This window comes from Odontomachus brunneus, unplaced genomic scaffold (assembly GCF_010583005.1).
Source record: "Odontomachus brunneus isolate Ranch 3 - 2012 unplaced genomic scaffold, Obru_v1 Obru_scaffold_098, whole genome shotgun sequence".
Classification (NCBI taxonomy): Eukaryota; Metazoa; Arthropoda; class Insecta; order Hymenoptera; family Formicidae; genus Odontomachus; species Odontomachus brunneus.
Window position 1 is genome coordinate 764,410 of NW_022639548.1, and position 17,604 is coordinate 782,013.

The following is a 17,604-nucleotide window of genomic DNA, read 5'->3' on the forward strand; positions in this document are numbered from 1 at the left end:
GAGAGAGAGAGAGAGAGAGAGAGAGAGAGAGAGAGAGAGGCCGACAAAGTGCTAGAGGGTGAGGACGTCTCATCCCTTAAGAGGAAGCCTTAATAGGATGCGCCGGCGGTTGCCCTATACGCGCGATATTCTCTTCCCGCTATCGGGAAGGTGTTAGCTTCCGGATCCGTGCATTCGCAATTTGCATTAGCCGGAGCGAATTACGCGAAATTTATGCGAGCCGGGGATACGACCGGGGCTGCCCTCGCTTAAGCGTATTCGGGGCCACTTAGGCGGTCGCTCTGGCGCTCGGAGTCGCTCTACTTATGGCTCCGTGGACAGCTAATGTCCGCAACTATTTCTCTCTCGCCCCTGTGCAACCCGTCCGCCGTCTTACGATATTATTCCACGAGTATTGTCTGAGCCCCCGCCGAGAGAGGAGGAGCAGGGGTTGGAGGTGAAGCCGCGCTTGCCAAACGGCCGCGTCGGGCCGCGATTAATCGCCGCGCACCCGTTGTCGTCGTCCTCGACGTCGTCGTTCTGCCGCCGCCGCTGCCACTGCCGCCGCCGCCGCCGCTGTGAGCGCGAAGTGTCCCACGGGAAAGGGCGGGAATCGATACGGGGAGCTCTCGGTTCGATGCAGCCCCGCGGGAGCTCGGCGGGAATTTTTCACGGCTGAAGATTCAATCAGTAGCGCGCGTAGTTTCGGAAGCCGCGTCGATATCTGGATTCGAGTTTCTGAACGCCGCGACGCGACGCGCCACGATTTACCGTCCGCAATCGTGATATCTGCGGGGATCTCGGAGAGATACGGGAGAGAGTATGAAGGATAATCTCCGCGTTGATATCAACAAGTTACGGCGCGGCACGTCCGGCGAGGATGTATCGCGCCCAAGCAAATGTGGAGATCGATTTCCGCGCGACGACGGACTCTTTCGCCTCCTCCGGGCCGTCGACGCCGAAGATGGCGTCGCGTTAATAACCGAGCCGAAACCGAGCGGCCATATCGTGTTATCGCGAAACGCGGCCGTCGGCCGAACGATACGTACGGATAGCGCGGCGCGAACGGTACGAAACAACGTTTGACGCTAGATTAATGAAGTTTCAAGCGCGGATAAAATTTCGCTGGCGGGATCGATGACAGGGCCGGCGTGTCCCGGATCGGGATGTGACTATAGGCCGCAGTTATCAATCGGTTTCATCAATCGACTCGCGGTATGCTCTTTCAATTATCTCGGGGACGGCGGCTTCGGTCGGACGTGAAAATTAATTGCTCGCGTGACGCACATTCGATCACGGCAATTTGTATCCTTTTTTCTGCCACCCTCTCCTCCTCTCTTCCCAACGTTTTTTTCTCCCAAAGCACTTCGTCTCTTGCGCGTCTCGTGCCAAGTGGCTCTTGCGCCTTTCGCGGCCGGGCTGACGGACGGTCGAGTAAGTGTCGGCGCTTACGTACGTACATAATCGAGGATCTTCGCCGAAAAAAAATCGCCCCTTCCGAGGTTCGCGTCGGAGCAAGCTGTAAAACGTTCGTGTAAACGACGAAGAAGACCCTCGAGGCAACGCGCCGGAACCCGTCGACGCCGCCGGTTGTTACACGGCCGGTACTTCGTTTGGGTAACTCCGATATCTTGTCTGATAATACCAAAATATCATGCAACGCTGTAGTTTCAGTCCCTGTGCCCGCCCCCTCCGCGCGAGCGCACTCTCTTGGGCCGTGCACGCCGCCTTATCAGGGATTACGCAGTAAACGCAAGCACTTCGCGAGAGACGCGTAATGAGTCCAAAATGAGTTTCAAACGCGTTTGCGCTTTGCATGTTCACTTTGGGGAGCAAAAAATTAGAAAAGATGCTCGCTGCTTTTCATTCACTCAAACAAATATGATCTTATATTTAACGGAGTTCTCTTATACGAATACGGCCTCAAGAAGGTTCTTCTAAAACTTGGGAACTAAGAGGAAAATATTCTAAGCACTATACAACTTCTTAAACTTGGAAGAATTTCGCTTTTTATTTATTAACTTTTATTTATTACTTATTAAATTTTGCACAGTTGTTTCTCATGCCAAAGTATAAGATGAAATCTGTTATTTTTAACTCAAATAGATTTTTTTATTCATTTCGAACATTTTTTTTTTAATTGTACGCAAATATACGACATTAGGCAATTTCATAAAAATATTCTTTAATTTTAATTTTGCAAAATGAATCTTTGACTCGTAATTAGTGACCCTAAAAACTTCGAGTTTCTCGAAGCAAATTAAACATTTCTTCAGTAATGACGTCGACCACGTTATATTTCGACATTTCGAATTTTGCGAAATGAATTTTCTTTTTCTTCAACTTTTCTTTACAGAATCACTTGTATGGAAATATGGAAAAATTCAAAGGGTAATTATTACCCTTAAAACTGCTTAATGCTCTATGAGTAGAAAATAAATAAATTATTATTTTTGTTTATTTTGTGTGTACCAAGTTTAAAAATAAATCGGGTAAATTTATTCATAAAAAATATTTGCTTTAAATATGTGTAAAGTTGTGTATTTGCGTATAATAAAATAAATTTCGAAATTTTGTATGATTAAAAATATTTCAAAATTTCGTACAATTGAAGATATTTCTAAATTTCGAAATTTTATACAATTAAAAAAATTTTTAAATAAATGAAAAAAAAACTAAACTTGAAATAAAAATGATAACAGATTTTTTAATACTTTGACATGAAAAACAATGTTACAAAATTTTAGAAAAATCGGCGCGTAACATTCCGCGAGGTTTACTTGTATAAGAATAAGATTATACTTTTTAAATGTGTGTGTGTGATGAAGTGAACCGAAATGATGACAAAACTCGGAAGATGATTAGATAGGAAACGCGGCTCCAATCCGAAAGCCAAAGCAAATATTATTACGCACCGTGGGAACCTCGAATATTAGAAGATACTTAAAGAAGTTTGTATATATATACATACATATATCGAATTTTTATGCAGAATGTATAAAACTATGAGTGGGCGAGCAAGAAGTTTGTAGCGCTTTAACAGAAAAGTCGAAAATCCCGACTTTTATCAGAGGCCGGGCTACGTTGTTTGAATTAATCCTGTAGAATGCGAGGGGATTACTCACTTTCTTGCCGTCCAGCTCGTGATTGCCCTGCGCCAACACTTTGTCGACGCTCGCCGGGTCTGCGAATGTGATGAATCCAAAGCCCCTGCAAACAAACGAAAGGAGAACGTTTAATACACGGCAGGCACACCCGTGTTACTCGCGAATATAAGGGACATTAATGAAGCAAGCAGCTCCTAACGGTAATGTTATTTTCATCGTGGACGTACGTGCAGCGGGAGCGTTGGTGCAGCTTGGGCACTCGCGCTCGCAATGCATACGTTGCGAGAGATGCATATCTCAATGTAGCGCGCATACATCAAAGCGCGCGATCGTAAAAAGAAAGCCGGCCTGGCGCGGCATAACATTTCCGTATTAATTCACTCCTGCAAATCGCGAGATATGGTGGCATTAATTTCCCGGATGGGTAATTTCCGGGCCCTTTTATTCCCGCGGCTAAAGGTAGTTGGCCATTAGCGCAACTGATTAGTACGCCGCTTCTTCGTTTCCGTGGATTGAGACGCCACGGGATCTACGCTGGAGCAATTATTTGAAGAAGAAAGTTTCAGAGGACTCGCGCGCGACGCGAGCTTACCGGCGTACTTGGACGTGTCTTAGCAGAAACGACGACGGTGGCGGCAGTGGCGGCGGCGAAACTCTCGGGGAAAAAATTACACTCGCGTTCCGCGCCGTTGCCATTTTTTACAATAGACTCCTCGCGCGCGAATGGAAAGGTTGAGAGCGCAGTTGGGAACGCTGATAACTTCTTTTTCCTTTCTTTTTTTCCGAAAACCCCACGTAAATTCGGAGGAGCCGCGACATCGGAGAAGCCGGAGGATTAAAGCGAATTGTATATGACGCGCGGCGCGGTGCGACGCGACGCGCGCGGGGCGTCATAAATTTCCACGGGCCGGGGTACGCCGTGTACACACGGATATATTAAAAGACAGTTCGATGCCGTGAGCTAAGGGGGTTGATGCGCCGCCGGCCGATCCGAAACGAACGAGGGGACGGGCGATACTGCGAGGCGAGGGCGGCGAGAGTGCAACGCGCCGAGGGCCGGACGCAAAGCGGTTTGCATTTTTCATGCCGGGGCCGCCCCGGCAGTTATTGAAAATATTTACATGTTATTTATGGGGCACACATGCTTCAAGAACCAAACGCGCCAACCCCGCCAAGCCCCTCGCCGACTCCTCTCCGTTCCCCTCCAGCCCTCTCCTCTTCTCCTCCTCCTTACGCGAGCGCGCAAACCCCTTTTCCGCCTCTTTTCCTCCGCCGCCTGCCTCCTTTTTCCGTCTCTCCGTTCCCTGCGGAACGGAGTATTCCGCCGCCGTCGCACCTCCTCCGTCCTTGCCGCCCTCGTCTCCTTCATCCGCTGCCGAAGCAACCCCCCCCCGAACCTGCCGGCAACGTCTCGAGCATTCTGCAAAACGTTTCACGCCTCTCTTGCTGCTTCCGCTTCCTTCCCACCGACGAAACAACGAATACTCGTATGGATTGAATTTTTGATGGAGCCGACCCCTCCGGGCCCTCGACTCTCATACCCTTCAACCGTACCTCGCTCTTCTCCTCCTCCTCCTCCTCTGCCTCCTGCACTTCGCCATAACCCCTTTTCTACGTCTGCCGATGGTTGTGCATCGAGCGCGAGCTGCGTGGCGGCATCGACTACCTTCCATATCGATTTCTTCGCGCACGCGATACCCCCCCGCGTTCGAACGAAATCGGCGACGCGAGGGCTCCGACGACGGCACGCAGCACGTAAAGGGAACGAAAACGACGTCGACGGCGACGCACGCATCGACATACGCGAAATCGGGAAGGTAAACCTCGGCGATTGTTATTCCACGTCAACGACGCTTCAGAAGCGCAACCCCGTGTGCTTCCGGAGCGACGTCGAGAGCAACCGGTCTCGCTTTCGTTTACGCAGCCAATTGCGACACCGCAGGCATCGCTACGTCGGAATATTTGCGCGCGATCACGCGTACACACACGGCGAATGTTTCGTCAGCCCCGTCATTTCCCTCTACGGCTCATTTAATGAGAAGGAAGAAAATATACAGTGACAATTTTGCAAATGCACGCTTTTTCATAAAATCCCTGAAAAATACATGTGCGCGAATACTAATCCGTTGAAAGCGTTACATTCGTCGCCGCGAGCGCTTTGAAATTCAGAATTCTAGTTACTTCGATATTTCTGATCAAGAAAAATCGATTTTCGATAGAACGCGCGACGGAGGGAGGGAGAGGGATGAACGACAGAGGTATACGTGTAGGGGAAACCGGGGCTATATGGCTCCAAAAGTATGTTGTTCATGTGCTCTTTTTTAGTATTTATCTTGAAAGGAATACACAAAATCGCGAAATAGTCGTATCCTTTTAGAATATGAATACTTTTCTCTGAGTTTCACAAAAATTGGAATAATATTACAGTTGAAAAATAGAAAAAAACTGATTTGGTAATTGCTTTTTGAGCCTTTCGAAATTTCTTTTCTATCAATATTCTAATCGTGACTGAATAAAATTAAGCGACTAGCTAGAATAAAATTTCTTGCAAGTGTGTATGATATACTGTTTCTGTAATAAACTGTTTCGGTAATAAATGCAATTTTTATTCGTAAAATGATTGAAATAAAGCATATGGGTGGACGAGATAAAATCGGTCTATAAGGGCCGACAGGAGGGTTGTGGAGACCTTTAGCTGTGAGACCTCTCTCTGAAACTACTAATCAGGATACATATTTTATACGTAGCCTTCTTATCCTGCGCTACTGGGCAATTGAACTCGATATCAGGGCAAGATGGCTCTGTTGCTGCATGTTCATATTTTGGTTATTACGAGACAAAATGTACGGTTAACGGTCACTATCATGTTTATACAGTCAGTCATAACAATTAGTTGCCTAAGAAGTTGTAACTTCGGAATTATAAAATATAGGGGATCCAGCCCCGGTCTACCCTGTCTGGGTTTACAGGGCTCACACGACGGGAGGCTATCCCGGCATTAGCGAGCTCACGATTTGCACGCGACCGAACGGTTACGACGATATACGCGGCGAATTTTGGGAGATTTTCGCGGGACGACCGGCCGGAGTGACAATCGCGGCAAACGAACAGCCGCTGAATCGGCAGTTGTCCAATCAGCATTAAAACGCCAAACAACACGAGCGAGAACATAGCGGGAGCGGCTCGCATTTGCATACAACGAAACGGCGAGAGACTGCCCGGGCGGCTCGCTCTCGTTCCCTCTTCCTCTCTCGCGCTCCCTCTTTCTCCCTATTTTACTCCTCTCTTTTACGACACCGCATTTATGACGTTGTACGCGCAATGTACACCGAAATCATGGACACCGGCCTCGGAAAACCGCGCGAATAATTCATCCTTTTTCCACCGAGCATCGCGTCGGAATTTAATTAGAACTCGCTGGTCGCGTCAGCCCGCGTCGCGCTACGCTCACTGGCGTAGTGTATATCGATCAATCGCGCGATAATACGCGTATAATCGGCCGCACGGCGATATTAAGATCTCCTCCGTGGCGCTCGATCGTTCAATAATGTCCGCCCTATCCGCCATCATTGGCGGCACTTTGACTCTTTCGAAATTAAATTAGGAACAAAAAAATGCACGGCACAAAAGGGACCACGGCACAAATTTTCACGGGGGAGAGACTGTTCATCGCGAAAAAAATATTTATCGAATGCGACGTCTCGCGCGCGATAATTGAAAGAGAGGAATTAAGGGTATCGCCGCTAATAAGCCGCGATACAATCGTCGTCTCACATTCTTGACCGATTACCCGGAACCGTGCGAGATCCAATCTTGACCCACGGCAATTATCCGCACGAAGAACGAAGAACGAAAAGAAAGAAATCGTATCACGGGGTCCAGTCTTATGACGGTATATCAGAGAAGTCGAGGGCCGCTGGAGAGTTATTCCCAGGATAAAGGAGGGATCCATCGCGGACCCATCGCTCCATCGAGGCCCCGGCACCGCGCCACTTGTCACCCCGGCCATTGTACGTGAATAATCTATAAAAGGCTGAGTAGAAGGATGGCGGCTGACGTGTCCCTTGTCTACTTGAGCACGGCTTCCACGATCCTCTACTTTTCATCCTGCTCCTCATCCTCCTACTTGTTCTCTGCCGCTCGACCGTCCCTCTCTCGCTTGTTCTCTCTTTCTCTCTCTCTCTTTCTCTTCTTCATCTCCTCTACTCTTCCCATGCCCGAGACTTAACCGCCCTCCGCCGGTCTCGTCGCCCTTTTCGCATGCCTCCCCATGCCGCCGTCCCGACTACGGAAGGGTGTCACGCCGGGCTGACGCGGTGCATTTGTTTGTCACGGCCTCTCTTGCTCCAGCGCGACGGAGGCGGCAGGCCTCTTCGGCATACGCGAGAGCATCCCAGACACGTGCCATGGCAGAAAATCCCGGCCGAAATCAGTTCAAGATAATGCAGCGCGTCGTCGTGGCAGAGTCTCGCTTGTAACTCGCAAGAACTCGACAAGGCAAAAGTCTCCAGCAAGAGGTAGAGGTCGAGATATAGATAGACCTGCGAATTTCCGGATTCCTCGATTATTGCGGAACGAGGAGGAACAGTTCCTCCCCTCCCGCGAGGTCAGAGATAACCTTTCTGCGCAACAACACGGAAGCTGAGCTTCGCGTACAATTACAGATCTACAATTTACAGTCGTTTTTCGCGAATCTGTTTAGAATTAATAATTATTGATAGCCGATCTGTTGCAAATTAAATGTCCTAGACATTACAATGCTAATTGCGCGACAATATCATTGTGAGACAGGGGGTAGGGGGCAAGGAGAAAATTTTATCGCGCGTAACATGTTGAGTACGTGAAAAGAAAATAGCAGAAGGCCAGGTAAATCAGCTCGGCACAGTTCGCGCGCGCACGTAACCCTCGTATCGCGTCGAAAGGCTGCACTTCCGCCCCGGGAATTTACCGCGAGACAGGATAAGGGTGCGACCCGGGCGAGAGAGGACGCCAGTGTATTAGGTGTATTTATGTAGGCGGTCTCATTGCGCGCGAACTTACTGTAAGTACCGGCAGTTACTTAGCCCGACAGTTTCTGCTATTGCAGCTCCGGCTGCGATATACCCCCTGCCTCTCTTCCTCCTCCTCCCTCACCATCACCTTCTTCGCCGCCACCGCCCGCCGCTGTCGTCTCGGGTCGAGCTGTAGCTTCGTAGCTGAAGCCAGTTACGGACCTAGAGTTTGGGATAAGGGCGAGCGAATACTCCACGCATTCCACCACACCATCGCATTCGACCACCTTCGCAGTGTTGGCTGCCTAGAAAACGCCTGCTTTTCCCTCGCCGTCGAGTCGCGCGCGTTCGCCATGTCTCGCCTCCGCCGGAAGTTTCATCCACCCCGCGCCCGCTCTGCTTTGTCGCGCCGACTATATGGTAACTGCTCTTTAACTAACCGCCTTAATCCGCTTCCCTGCAGTCGAGGTGAGGACAATCAGCCTCCACCGTCGAGGCGAGAAACACGCGCGAGAAACTCGCCGCGAGCCCCCGTCGATCTTCCGACTGGAGTCGCCATCCCCCCGTCATATTCCTCTTTGCGCGTTTACGTGCGAGCGCTCTCTACGCCGCTAGACAATTTCCTCTCGTCTGGTTTTGCATAAACCATCGCGCAGAAACAGGAAGGAAGAAGAAGAAAGTGATAGAGAGGGATTTGTACTTAATGAAATATTACTTGTGTCGATGGAGGGCAAATTGATCGTGATTGAATAATTGAATTAGAAAAAGGGGAGTGAAAAATTGATCTGTTTCGACTCTACACAACGCGTGTTTATTTGATCGCATGAAATAATAAAAAGACGGAAAAATCGACGACGTGTTCGATTAATAAGGAACATCACGTTGACGCAACGCGAATTCCGTCATTCTGAAGTCTCAAAGCATTTTAATGTCCGCAACGTTCCCCTTCAATTCCCCGGCAGGACAATAGCTTCTCATTTCGCGACCGTAAAAGTGCTCTCGCAGGACTTGCGCCGCGACGTAAATTGAAATGTTTCCGCGGGATCAACTTAACCGCATAATAATCCCGGATACAAGCCGCCTGTTACATTAAAAGCGTTGCTAGCCGCGTGCCCGCACACACATACACACACACACACACGCACACACACACACACACACACACACACACACACACACAAACACACGTACGTTGTCGCCATTACAACGGTATAACAAATCGAATTACAACGAGTGGGTGCAAGAACGCGTCAAGTCGGACGACTTTTATACACTTTTACATTTTCCCTTCTCTCTATCTGGCCTCCTTCTCTTCATCCGAGTCTGTCTCTCCCTCTCTATCTATCTATCTATCTTTCTATCTCTCACCTTCTCCTTCTTTCCCTCCTCTTCGTTCCCCTCTATCCCCGTCGCCTTAATGACCGGCTGAATATTTATAAAGCCGACATCGTCTAGGTGGCCGGTAGCAAGGCCGTGAAAGCCACCGCGTCCCATGGAGTCTCATTGTAATTGCCCTGTTCTTCTTGACTTTTCCTTGAAACGGGATCTCGTTGAATTGCATTATGCAAATCGCAATCTCCCTAAGTCAGCCCCCGGCCGCCGCCGCTGCCGCCACCGCCGCCGTTGTCGCCGCCGCGGGCTGCGCGACCGGGAGAGACGTTTAAGTCGAGCGGGAAAAACGCGAGGAAAAATCTGCTCGATAGCCGCCACCTCGGCTACTGGTGGTCGACGCGATAACGATATTCGCAGAGCCGCAGTAGTTCAACGCCTAATGATGAGGCGGCCTTCCTTTTGTGCGAAATAACGCCAGACCGTGTCATACCAGAGAATAAATCCGCATTTCATCCCGATTCGACGTAGTTATGCCGTATTTTGCATCGCGGCGAGCGCCTCCACTTCTCACTCGATTAAGCAGCCGTGAAAAAAGCATTATCTATTGAATATATTTTCCAAATATTTGCGGGACGCGCGAGAACTCTTTTCTTTGTCTGTATTAAGAGGAAAGGAAAAGAGAGAGGGAGACGAAGGAAAGGAAAGAATAAAAAAAAGCGGAAGGGTTAAGGTCACGTAGCGGACAGGAAGCGAGAATGATGAAAATTTGCGGCATTCTTGCCTAATGACGGGCGAACGCAATTTTCTAATTTCATTGAGTTTTTAATTCACGACAACTTTTTCTTTCCGCGCCGACGCGCCGACGAGAAACGCAGCGCGGCACTATGGAGGGGGGGAGGGGGAAGGGAGGATATGAATATTCATCGGGCATTTAGGCCGCGACGTAACTCAATTAGTGACGGAATTATTGTCCTTCGCGCGATGGAAGGACGGGAACAAGGCAGGACGAGGAGAAACCTGGTCCGCTCTGTCTGATTTGTCGGCGAACTTCTTGGGTCGCCCTCGGTCTGAGCGTGATTTTTAATCCCCCCAGAAGACGAAAATTCAGTTGCCGCGTTTCCTCCAAGAGAAACGAGAGCGAGAGATGAGCGTAAAATACGTCGAACGTCAAGCGACGAGAGCGCGAGAGAGAACGTTGTTGTCTGTTCTTCCGTTTAAGGAAGAGATACTGTAAAATAAATCGCGCGAGAAATGATTAAAGACTCCGCTTCTCGATTACTGTTTTATTCACGCTCTTTCGCGGTATCATCGTGCAAATAATTAAATGTGCGGCATAATGAAATCTCGATGTACAGAGTACTTAACAATTTATCATTAATCTCTTCAGCGGTGATTTAAAATAACCGCGCGATTATCCTTAAGTCAGATTTTATTTTATTTTTATTTATACTAGAACACCACATAGCGCGCGCTTCGCGTGTGCCACTTTAGCCTTTTCGTTGTATTATTTACAATTTATATTACAATATTACTTTTACAAATTATATTCCCAGCAAACACAATGTTACATATAACATACATGTTAGTTGTAATTTCCTATTCAACAATGTAACTGTTATATAACACGTATATTATATAACAGTTATATTGTTTGTTGAGTAAGAAATTACAACTAACATGTATGTTACATGTAACATTGTGTTTGCTGGGATTACAATAAATATAAATATCAAATTTATATGACGCGAACAACACAACCTGATCTGTCACCGCGGCTAACAGCTGCAAGCGGCAGGAATTCAACTGCGACGGGATCGAGACAATCAAGACGGTTGAGACGACCAATTAGCATCGCGGAAAAGAGGCTTCACCCACTTCGATACATTCGAGATTTAGTTAACCCGCACTTTTTCTGATAGGATATATATATATATATGTGACTAGATTTCTTTCCCCTTTATTATTTTCTTCGAAGAAGTTTGGATAATAGCATACGAAATTTATCTAATTTGGATTCGCTGTGAGCTAAAAAATGCAATAGTTTAAGTAAATTAAAAAGACTTTAATATTTTACCGCGAAACTTTTACTGGCATATCAATGTGCAAATTTAGATTTCTTTTCCTTTTATTGTTATTTTCTTCGAAGAATAGTGAATAATGGAATACAAAATTTATTTAATTTTGATTCGTTGTGAATTAAAAAGATACAATAATTTAAGTAAATAGAAAGTAATTTAATATTTTACCGCGAAACTTTTCCTGGCATACCAATAAGTACATCTAGATTTCTTTTTTTATTGCTATTTTTTTCGAAGAATTTTGTATTATAAAATACGAAATTTATCTAATTTGGATTCGCTGTGAGTTAAAAAAATACAATAGTTTAAGTAAATCAAACGTAATTTAATATTTTACCGCGAAACTTTTCCGGGCGTATCAACAAACATGTCTAGATTTCTTTTCTCTAGATTGCTATTTTCTTCGAAGAATTTTCAAAAATAGAATACAGAATATATCTAATTTGTATTTGTTGTAAGTTAAAAAAGATACAATAGTTGAAGTAAATCAAAAGGTAGTGAATATTTTAGCACGTAACTTTCTCGCGCACAACACTTAAGGAGTTAAAAGAACGAAGTATCATCAATAAACTTTTTGCCCGATTATTTGTTGCCGGAGGAACGCGTTCGCTATTGCCTCTTGTGCTCGCTTCTCGATGGATAATTTATGTTGGATGAGGCATCATAGTGGCTCGTCGCGGAGCTGGAAAATTAATTTCATTCCCGGATTGTCACGCACACACCACAGTCCAGTCCATCCCTTTCAAGTCTTGTCCATCCTACCGCGCTGGAATTCGTTAATATTCATGACCATGGGGGATAACGGTTATCTCGCAACGCTGAAATAACTCGATAGCGCGCACGATCCTGACTTGGCGTTTTCTGGCGTCGCTTCTTCGCTCCTTCCCACTATAAAAGCCTCTAACTTTTGTTTGTCCTAGTGTTCCTATTAATATGAACCGCCGACTATCGTAGTTTGGCCCACGTCAAACGATGACGGTGGCGGTTTTAGCGACGCCATTATGCCCGGGGACTGTCGTGCGAATAATACGATTTCGAACGTCATGTGCAGCGGGAATAAATTCCACTCTCTTTAGATAGTTCCTCCAACAGATATATCTGTATCGTTGATAACACGATAACACGAATTGTCGTTTATATTGCCCTGATGAGCGTCTGGGTAAACGCGTTGGGAATTTCCTGCGAAATTGCGAATCGCAACGTCGGTTCGGGCACCTCCCTCAGACCGTCGCGGAAGGTGAAAATAGCCTGTGAAAAATCCGCGAGTCGATTAATTAACGCGGCAACGCAGGAATTCGCGTTTCCATCGAATCCAACGATGGCTCGCAGATAGCGCGGTTTATCTCGTGCGGCCGCGCTCTCGAAACTATTAACCGGTCGCTGCGTAAAAAGTTATTTACAAATTAAACGATTCGCGCGCGAGAGCTAACCGAACACCGGATATACCAAGACCGAGGAAGAAGCGAGGAGAGAAAAAAAGCGGCGGATAGCCACCTGTTGATACCGTCCTAAATATTCGTCACGCGTCTTGCTCCGACTGATTATTACAAATATTTGATTACGACCTGCCGAAAAATTCTAAACAGTGATTCCGCCTAACAGTGATCCTAAGTGATCCCGTCCGAAAGGCCTTCTCCGTGCTGCCGTTGGTCCGCCGCGAGGCCACCTCGAAATTTGCATACGCGCTTTCAATCCTCCCCGTCTATTTGTTTCGCTTCGCTTGTTCATTTCTGCCGCGTCTCGCGCACTCTCTCCTCGCTTCTTGTATTCTTTCTTATTTCTTAGTTCATTTTTCGATTACTTTTTTTTCTCTCTCTCTGTTTCTGTCTCTGTCTCTTTCTACCGTGATGCTCTTTATTGTAAGCTTATCCGAATGAAATTAAATATATTGACGAAGAGATTTCCCCTCGAACGCGCGCGCGGGCGAGATATCTGTTTCCGCGTTATTAAGTGAAGGTAATCGAAACGCGAGCGCGCATTAAAGCATTAATCAATTGCGGCCGCATGCTGAATATGCTTATGACTAATAAATTATACGATTAATTCTGATAATATAATATTCATTTCATGAACAATATATATTGGATAATAGTGCAAATTCGCGGTTGCTTGACTCCGGCTGAAAATCTGGTCGGTAAGTTCGAATTAATTTCCGTGTGGGCGCGCGTACGTGCGCGGATTCGAAAACTAATATCGGCCGGCGCTTTAATCCCCATTTTCCGCCGCCTCCTTATCGATCCGCGTGTGTAAACATTCAAATAGAAGCTCGAGAATCGGGCTTCTCGTCATTGTCGGCGGAAGTCGAGTGCAGGAACGAGTCTTTCTGCTCCATGTCTGCTCCCTTTTCTCGTCCTTCGACACCCTCTTCGACCCTCGTCGAGAGTGCGTATGAAGCAAGCACCCCTCTAACTCGCCTCCTCTAGCCCAGCCAGACTGGCGGCTACTTTGATCTCGCGTGTCACTTTCGCAAGGAACGCGCACCGCGCGCGAAAGATACGCGCTCTTGTTCTGTGTACTTGGGACCTCCACTTGCCTTTGTTGACAAAAATTGCAAGCGGAATACAAGCGCGAGTTCACGCCGAAATGTCCCGGTGCATGTATCTTTTGAAAATATACTTCTTATATTTCTTAGCTTATGAAATATTTCGCGAAAGAGAAGCATTGGATTGTCTACCACATTCGTGTCCATCGGTGCCTCCCTCGTTCCGCATTCTTGAGAACAAATCGTACTTGGAAAAGAGATACTCTTTCTCGGCCTATACGATACTAGCTGCATTCTTTGTTTGATTTGCACTTTTCGCAAAATCTTTTCTGTAACAATACACACTTTATTCGCTGACTGTGAAAAGCCAATCGTTGTACAGCATCGCGCCGCCGTTTCGCGCTTTCGTATTTTCCGTGCGACTATCGGAATATTTTCCAACATACCGGTCAGAGAGCCGACGCATACGATAGATCGATAAGGATATCGCGCGCGTAGTACACGGGAGTTTGGTCCTTTTGTTCTTCGGAAATTCCGTCGGGGGATGGGAAGAACCGCAACAGACGGGATTACCAAGCGCGGCGGCTCGCGACGACGTTTGAGAATCTGAAGAGCGAACGAGGAGACGACGCCGCGAGGAGACAAGGACGGGCCGAAGAAACACGGGCAAAAAAAGAGTAAACAGGGAGAAAAAAGGGAAGGAGCCTCGACGGTGACGGTGGCGAGAGGATGGCCGTGGAGGCTGCTGCAGGACGGTGCAACAGAATCACTTGACGCAAAGAGAGCGAGAGACGGCGCGGGGCTGACGGCTTGCATCCGGGGAAATAGAAGGGTAGGTGCTGGCTTCCGCCTGTCTGTTGCCATAGCGACCTCGGCCGCCCTTTGGCTCGGGCGAAAGGGCCACGGACGGTAAATCTCTTGTACGTACAATAATCCTGCGGGTTGCCATTTTGCAATCCGGCCCGTCGAGAAGCGGCGTCTTGCATCACCGTCACCGTCGCCAACCCCCGCATACGCCGCTGCGAGCACGCATCGAGACACGTCGCGCGATGTTTTCGTTTGTCCTTGCGTCACACGTCGCCATTCACAGGCAACGTCATGTCGCGCGCCTCGCAAGAACTTCTTGCCGTATCGCCAATCGCATTTTCGCTTGACGTAGGGACGTGCAACAGTGCAAGATCTCGCTCGCTCACTGGCACGGTAGTTCGTGTGTTCCGCTTTGGAAATTCGATTTTCGAAAGAAAGATTCCATCCTCAAATCGTTACCTCGGGATGTTTGAAGGATTGCCGCCGTTTTCTCATATGTGTGCGAGCGCGCAGGTAATCAGTGAGAATAAGTCAAGTCAACGTGAGAGGAATGGCTAGCTTGGGTAATTTCTTTTAATTGAGCTTTTATGGAACTTTTATTTGCGTCAGGAATAAGTAGGTCCTCGTAGGACTTTTTTGATTGTTATGGAAAACTTCGTGGTAAAAAGTGTCTATTGCAAAATTTAAATCATCCTTCAACCATTTCTTTCGAAACTAGTTAAGAATGCGGAGCAGCAAACTCTCCCTCGCGGACTGTCGTCCGTCCGAAAGCTTATTTGCGTATTTTCTTGCGTTCTCTCGATTGCGCGATGCGAGAGATCAAGATTTTCGCGAGCGACGACTCGCGCGCCGTTCGTCTTTGTAATCCGCTTTCCAGCAATCGCGACGTTTACGGCGGAAAATGTTCATTCGTTCGCTTTTTTCATTCTTTCGCATTATTATCCATTCGTTCACGTTCCACGTCACCGTTCAGATCGACATGCCAGTCCAGCTTTTCTTCGGCTTTCGAAAGGCGCGTTTCTTCGGCAAAATTGGCAATAACCTGTCCGGTTCTTCTGTCTGTAACACGTGCGGGGAGGATTTTCCCTCAATTCCGAAACATTTGCACTCCAGAAGAACGTAGGGATTTGAAAAGGTCCGACACCAGCCAGCCGATGTTATCGCGCAATAATAATTTTATCGTCGGTGCAATAGCATGTTAACAATACTTTTGATGTATCGTGGTGCGATCGCGTTTTTATCTCATGCAGAAATACAGAAACCCAAAGAAACTTGACCACAAGAAACGAACGAGAAATAATTTCAATAATTATTGTGGTAGTTTACAAAATAAGTTAAATAGATTTTTTTATTTAACTTAAACTTAACAAGTTCCACCTGCGTGCAAGCATCTAAATTTAAATACTCTGTATAATTAATGGATATATGAAACAGCAAGTTTTGTGTTTTCATAATCTTTTCTGTTATATATTTTTCCATTAGTGTCGTGGGAACATACAGAATGCCTGACACAATGAGTATCAACGCTCGTGTGTGGGTAGAGTTCATGAAACTGAACACAAAATTCTCTCTCTACTATTTTGCAAATAACCACGATAATAATTCCTTTGCTTTGATCGACAACAATATTAATCTCGTTATTACAATATACGAGATGAAGAAAAGAATTTGAATAATTCTATCACGAGTGAGTGAACATGTTGCTCATGTGAGCGTATTTGCTCACACGCTTTAATCGGTCACAACATTCGACTCTTCCAAATAAACAATGAAAGAGCGACATAGACGCGTGTAGGAATGCATGGCAGAGAGATTGCTTGTCGTTTCATGTCGTTACATTGACTCACTCGCCAGTTATAGCCGTTTAAAGTCGCGGTATCGACTGGTCAGTCAGGTGTCAACTCGGTTCTCGCGCGTAATCTCTTGGCACGCTGGCGTTTGCGCTCTCTCTCTCTCCCTCACTCTCTCTCTCTCTCTCTCTCTCTCTCTCTCTCTCTCTCTCTCTCACTCACTCTTCCTTCAAAAATGATATAAACGACCACGTGGCCGCAGCAAGCATATGGCCCAGAGCGGCTATGCTATCTGAGCTGCGAAATGGAGATAGCATAAAAAAAAACCTTTATAAGACCCGTGTGAGATATGTCCTAATTTCTGAAAAGTTCCTTTAATGTGCATTATTTTTATATAATGTTATGTTTCTATCTATATGCTACCAACATCTATATTATTATAATTACGACAATAGAACACTATAGTTTCAACAAGAACTTTTAGGGGGAGTCCCGCAGGTCTTACGAAGTTGACGGCCCTGCGGCTAAGCGCCGCGCGACAATCAGACGCGAGACTCATAAAGTGAGTTCTATGTGGCCCGAGAAGTGACCATCATTTGGGTCGTGTAATAAAGATAGTGAGTCCCATAAATATCGTTTTCCCTCAAGCAGCGTCTGAGAATGGAGCTACGCCACGCGGCGCCGCTTTCATTCATATTTAAAGAAACATGTGCGTAGGTCGCCGCGACAGTGTCGGCCGATCGATACAAACGTCAATAACTCCACTCATAGATATCGTGGCAATTTGAGATAACATTATTAGAAAAGGGAAATTATCGCGCTTGACGTAAAATTATTCTTAAATGTAGAATAAGAAACAGTATAATCATACAAATACGAGACACATCGGTTTTCATGTTTACATAAAAAAAGACATTAATCTATGTTAAGAACCGACGGGAAACTTTGATTTGATTATAAGGCGAAGCGTCAGTTATTATTTTTTTATAAGGCGAAGCGTCAGTTTCATATTTTTGATAAAGTGCAATGTAAATGTAA

General features: G+C 46.7%; 1 protein-coding gene across 9 annotated transcripts in view; it reads right to left on the reverse strand.

Annotated features, from left to right (window-relative positions):
- The window catches only part of LOC116848714 (RNA-binding protein Musashi homolog Rbp6), a 926,784-nt gene that overhangs the window by 371,529 nt on the left and 537,651 nt on the right, over positions 1-17,604 (reverse strand). For all 9 annotated transcript variants that reach the window (XM_032825098.1, XM_032825097.1, XM_032825095.1 and 6 more), the window contains one exon: positions 3,105-3,189. In XM_032825098.1, coding sequence (XP_032680989.1) covers positions 3,105-3,189 — 85 coding nt within the window. The remainder of the gene's footprint in view (positions 1-3,104; positions 3,190-17,604) is intronic.